The sequence below is a fragment of the Limulus polyphemus genome, unplaced genomic scaffold (assembly GCF_000517525.1).
Source record: "Limulus polyphemus unplaced genomic scaffold, Limulus_polyphemus-2.1.2 Scaffold1685, whole genome shotgun sequence".
Taxonomy (NCBI): domain Eukaryota; kingdom Metazoa; phylum Arthropoda; class Merostomata; order Xiphosura; family Limulidae; genus Limulus; species Limulus polyphemus.
In genome coordinates this window covers 50,376-56,831 of record NW_013667295.1, presented here as the reverse complement: position 1 = coordinate 56,831, position 6,456 = coordinate 50,376, and the positions used below count along the sequence as shown (strand labels likewise).

General features: G+C 34.2%; 1 protein-coding gene across 1 annotated transcript in view; it reads right to left on the bottom strand.

The window, feature by feature from the left end:
- The window catches only part of LOC106464550 (protein patched-like), a 99,772-nt gene extending 97,256 nt beyond the window's left edge, over window positions 1-2,516 (bottom strand). Inside the window, exon 1 of the mRNA XM_022392285.1 lies at window positions 2,270-2,516. Coding sequence (XP_022247993.1) covers window positions 2,270-2,296 — 27 coding nt within the window. The 5' untranslated portion in view covers window positions 2,297-2,516. The remainder of the gene's footprint in view (window positions 1-2,269) is intronic.
- Between the last annotated feature and the right edge of the window lie 3,940 nt (window positions 2,517-6,456).

The window sequence follows — 6,456 nt, the reverse complement described above, 5'->3', positions numbered from 1 at the left end:
TAGCGTTGTAAGTCTGCAGACATACCGATGTGCCACTGGGGGGCATTTTTAATAGTAAATAGCCCAGGTGTGACTTACTAGTTAGCGTGCTCGGACTGTGAACTCATCATTTCTTGGTTCATAACTAGTTGCCGTCTAATTTTGCTCAGCACTTGTGCCGTAGGTGCGCTGTACAAATCACGTTATTCGGGCAGACGAAAGTAGCCAAATAATTGGTGGTGGGTGTTGTTGACTAGCTGTCGTCCCTCTAGTTCATAAGTTCAAAATTAGGGACGGCTATGTATAGATAACTCTTGTGTGGCTTTGCGCGATATTTTGAAGCAAACACATTCGGAATGTGCTGCACATTTCTACACAGGACACACTGGGCAACTGCTTCTTCTGAATACACAATAATTAATATTTCACACTCCAAGTAAAAACCCTGTTACGGGTAAAGCTTTGCATGATTTTCGTGTGTTGAAATAACTGTCTGTGTTATGCATGCTCATGTTTAATGTGAAATGACGCCATTATAGATAATGTTGATGCAATATAACTGTTAATTATTACATTACAGGTGATAGTGATACAATATAACTTCTAGATATTACTTTACAGGTAAAAGTGATACAATATAACTTCTAAATATTATTTTACAGGTAATAGTGATACAACATAACTTCTAAATATTACTTTACAGGTAATAGTGATACAATATAACTTCTAAATATTACTTTACAGGTAATAGTGATACAATATAACTTCTAAATATTACTTTACAGGTAATAGTGATACAACATAACTTCTAATTATTACATTACAGTCAATGTTGATATAGTATAGCTTCTAATTAATACATCACAGATAATGTTGGTATAATATAACCTTTAATTAGTACATTACAAATAATGTTTACTTAACATAACTTGCTCATTAACGCGTCCGAAGCTAATCGGTCTGGATTAGTAAGAGGCCAGTGTCTTTTTTATGGCTAACATTTCGCATGACTAATTGCCACGTTGTTTATTTATTGCATTTCTGTTAAAGAGAAATAGAAGAAGAACATGCACACACATAGTTAGGTAGAATAGATTAATAGGATAGTTAAGTGGGATACGAAGATAGGATAAACAGGTTAGTAGAACAGTTGATTAACAAGATGTAGTTCCCTAGTTGTTAGTTACCTTTTACTACTACTGTTTTCATTGGACAGGGTGATGAAAAACAAAAGGATTGATAATCTTGAATATCATATGCCACATGTGTTTCTACTTAGAGTAAATGGATTAATTTCATCATCAATAACGGTTTGCCCTAAAAATTGCTACTACACAGTTGATAAGGGTTTGCTCTAAACGTTGCTACTACACAGTTAATAACGGTTTGCTCTAAACGTTGCTACTACACAGTTGATAACGGTTTGCTCTAAACGTTGCTACTATACAGTTGATAATAGTTTGCTCTGAAAGTTTAAGTATATCCCACCACACACCTCCAGAAAAAACTTAAATTTGACAGGAATTACGTTCTGTTTTAAACCAGATATAAAACGAAATTCCCTCTGTTCGTTGTACTGTCTTAACTCTCAAATTACATACTTGTTTGTATATGCCGTTCACTTCCGATCAGAGCAAGATATATTCTTCGATGAAAAATAAAAATCAACTCGGTAACGAGCATAGCTAATTAAATACACAAGTTTTTCGTTCTTACTTATAAGTCATCACAGTAACTGGTGTTTTACCCGTTACTACAACCAGTGTAGTGGGTGAAATCACTCGGTTTCTACGTTAAATACACAGGAAACTCTAACAGTAATTGGCGGGATTTATGGCAATATTAACATTACTATTACTTTGTTAGTTTTTTGTGCGTGACTCATTAGTCATTAGGGACCCTGTATTAAGGAACCCGCAAACAAGATGGTGCATAAATAATATAGAAAATGTGTTTAAAAATCCGAAGGGGTCAAGAACCCATATTACTGATTCTAAGGTTAAGGTACATCACATTAATATTCAATTATTTCAGTTATTTCAAAAAATTCTCCGTTAACAGCAGCAAGTACTATAGAAACATTATTATGTGTTATAGCAAATGCCGAAAATGTAGTTAAATTATTTACATCTAGTAAATGCATAGAAACTTTTCAAATCTTCACTGAAAGATACACATCACGTGCACAACAGTTAATTCTTTCTATATTTTTAAAGGTACTCCCACGTGACATGAGAAACGTACTCAGCTCAAAGTTTGATATTAGAGAGAGGTGAAAACAAAAACTCACCTTAAATTTTTTCCACGGCCAGGTCATTGAAGGTCAACTGCGGTTCATAGAATAATAAAAGTTCGCTAGTATTTATGGCCAGTTTATCAACGATATCACATGAAGCGAGTGGGTTTCTCGAACCGCCGACCAACGCTAAGAACGTCTAAACACATGGCAGGGAGGTTACGTCGTGCGTGCGAAGACAGAGACACTATTCAAAACCTCTAAACATAGTTCCAACAGTACAGACATGGAATCTAGTCAACAAAAGGTTATTACTATAAGAAAGATATATTAAATCAGCTGGAGTGTCTTTCTCGTTATAAGTTCCGTGTCACTAGACTCGATTAAATGGAACGAATGGAAGGCTTAACGTCCGTTGCTCGAGCACGACTAAGAGCTTTTGCTATTTCCATCTGACATCGCACGGTTTTCTTAGCCGTCGGCTTCTTCCTTCTTTGCTCCAATGAGCAGACTTCTAGAGCTCAGTCGTCAGTGGGCCTTGTTTGCTATCGTCAAATCTATCGTGGCCACATTAGGCAGCGCTTTTACAACCTGGGTGGCCCAACAGTTTACATGGTTTGGCAGGCAGAGGCCCAGCCAGGAGCGAGACCGCCGGCTCAGCTTGCCCTTTAATAGGCTATGCAATGCTAACGAGCCGGACAACCCCCAAAACAGTAGGTTCACCTGTCAATTGACCCCATCACTTTTCTCCCCCTCCAAAAAGAAAAAAGAAATGAAAAGCTGTATTAATTCATATAGAAACGTAAAACAACAACAACAACAACAACGAAAACACACAGAGGAAAAAAGAAAAACAAGCAAGAGCTACAACAGCTAATGTTCAGGGTGGTTAATCCTCATTACCATTCTAAACAAAATGGCGTCAAAAGCTCTTAATAAGAGAAATATTATATCTATTAATAAAAGAAAAAATCCGTATTAAAAATAAAAAACTTGCCTTATTGAACTGGCATAAAAAATAAAAATATGAACTATTCTTTATACGTCCTAATTAGTAGCTGCTTTAAAATTTGCGCGAAATAAATCTTAGGAAACTATTGCATAAAAAACGTAAACTTACATTTTAATACTATCTCTCAAAAACTGGGGTTGTTTTAACATATCATATACATTTTATTGTATATTGTTCTAGTGAACGAATCAGCACATTTTTATGATCGCAAATAATAAAAAAAAAATGTTCATAAATAAAAGTGTCTATGAATTAGACTTGGTTCATATTATGATAATTATATCGTAATTTTAACAATTTAATGTTCACTTCCAAAACGACCGCAAGATGTAACTGCCCTACGTAATATGTATAAATTGTAATGAAAATTGTAAATAAAATAATGAACCGTTAATATGAAGTTGTGTCTGGTTATTGCATAAGTATTTTATGTGCTCGATATTGATTTACTATAAAAACTAGTACTATAGCAATCATACTTAAAATACTTTTCATGCTAGTCTGGTATTCGGGTACAATGATATTCGGCAGACAAGCTGTAAGTAATTCACAATACAATTAAATTTTATAATAAGACATGCAGAGAACATTCTGTACTTGGACGACAAAGAAAAAAGTCCCAGGCACACATGTAAACAGAAAACAAACAATCTTTACTTCTGACACAGAACAATGATGAAAATACAAGGGCTTTACTGAACTGGCCAATTTTGTTGTTCAACTATATTCAGATTTCAACCAACTATTGAAGCAGAGAGTACTTTCCAGACAGTGACAAGATAAAAAAAAAATGATACATTGCACTAATAAGTCACAATGGCAGTTCCCAGTGTGATATCCCACAATTCTACATTGCCTACATTAACATTTGTTCTCATTAAACACGTTTAGCCCATAGCTCAAACTAATCTGTGCAGGTATCTGTTCCGCTCCTCAACTTCAGTACAGCTTTCACTACAAGGGAGTGATGATACAGAAACAGAGTCAAGCAAGTATAAGCCCTTCTTAACAATCATTTTAATATTAACATATGTTTAAGCTAGAGGAGAAGCATAAGTTTATGACCTGTTACATCTTGTTTATGAGGACATTAACTAACTAAGACGGAATACCTTGCATAAAAGATATGAAAATAATTACCTGGATAAAAATTTATTTATTTCTGGTTTTGGAAAGATTAAATATCGCAGTTTTTGGCTATAAAATTACATATATCTTTAAAAATACCTTGTGTTATATTTTCTCTCAAAACACAAATGATGATATATTTCATCCAATACAACACACATGTAACATTTTATTTGAAACTTTTCCTCCTGTGTTTTATTCAAAACATCTTTTATATAACACCTTACCTAACATATCTTTATTATTGGTACATACTACTTGTTTCAAAACTTTCTTTGTATATGTTAAAAGGTACGGAAAATTAAGCAGACATATTCAGCGACTGTTCTATCGTTTTTTGGCTTGGATAACAAGGTTTAAGGATTTAGAAAACTCTCATTTACATTCTAATTTACAAAGAAAAAGACATCACAACGTTTTGTCGAAACTATAAGAAACAAAGGCCTCACAAAATCGACTTCCCTGCGGTACATTTATATCCTAAGTTATGCAATTCTATACTTTTGAAATAACTATTTACTATTGTTTTCTAGTTTTTACTTGTTCTCAGTGTGAAACAGATAGTTATTGACTCACCACAAGCACGACCTTAATGTTTGCGGCATCTCTAGTCATTGCTAATCCAAACTGGCTCATCGATCTCTAAGGTTTTGATGACCATGTGTGGTTTCTGACCTAATAGTTATGTGGGAGGATAGAGTTGATACAACTTAGATATACTTGTTTGTGACGTACCTAAGTAATAGGTATGATGGTGTTCCCAAATTGGTTTGGTTTTTCAAAAAATTGTTCTAAACTGGACATCAAAACAACCAACTTGAGAGTAGCTTTTAGTTAATTTATAGAGTAGTATTAGACATATCTCATAATATGTTTAATATGTTGTTTTCTTCGTATTATGTTTAGTATTATTATATTTTCTTGGAAGATTCAGGTATTCTTTAACTTATTATTTAGTATCTTGTATCTTCATAAACACTAGTTTTGTTCTACTATAGGTATATTACAGCTACTAACTCGACACAGTTCCAATAGTTACACGTGTCGTCCTAAATGTGTCAAAGATGTTGTTCTTATCTAAGGCTACACTGTAGGGTGGCTTAACGGAGACAATTCAGACATAGCATGCTGATGTTACATTTTTCAAGAAAAATTGATTTTACGACAGCAAAATATGTCCCTCCAAACTTACAGAAAGGAGAGACAAGTCAAAACAAAAACAAAGTTTTTACTCAGTTCAATGTCTTCACACAATTTTCATCCATGTCTTGAACATATAGAAACAAGTTGTTTAAAGACACCAAAGTTATTCTTTCCGAACTTCTAATCATGCCAGATCTCACTTTGGTAGGGAAAATATAATTTAAAGGCTAATACCAGTCTTTGACGCCTTCCTTGGTTCCAGAAAACCTTTAATTTGCCAACTGAGGGTAACATCGATACCAATAGGTCTAAAGCTAACTCACCAGATCTCACCGAGCCTTATAAGAAACCAAACTCACTATTACTGAGTTCTTAGACATATGAAGGGAACTAGAAGTATCAGAACAACACGTAGTCAGCAAAGACCAAATACAGAAATATAACAATGACACTAGTGAGATCAACAGAACAAATACGAATGCTAGAAATGTGTAAGGAAGTGAAATCAAATGTGTCTCAGTAAAGTACTTTACTTGCTCCATAAAAAAGCACGTTCAATAAAAAACGTTTATGAGCTGTGACAAACAATACCCACCAAAAACAGCCCTTCTTAGTGACAGGAAAGTTGTGCTGGAGCTGTGAAAATAAGAACCACTGTGTATGATGCTGCTATTGAAAATCTCATTAAAGACATACCGCATTCCACAGCAAGGACGAAAGAGTCATATTGTTTATTTGATCCATATAAAACAGCATGAAGAAACACCAGAAAAGTTATACATGCTTACTCGTCATGGATTTTCTTCTCCATGAATCACAGGAAGAAATAAAAATCAAGTTGTACTGGATATTGGAGAAACAGTTAACATGATTGATCGTACAGATTATAATAGTTTACGTCCACTCTCATACTCCAAAGTCAGCTACAAAAGTGTTTGATTTTGTCTTAAGAAATCCA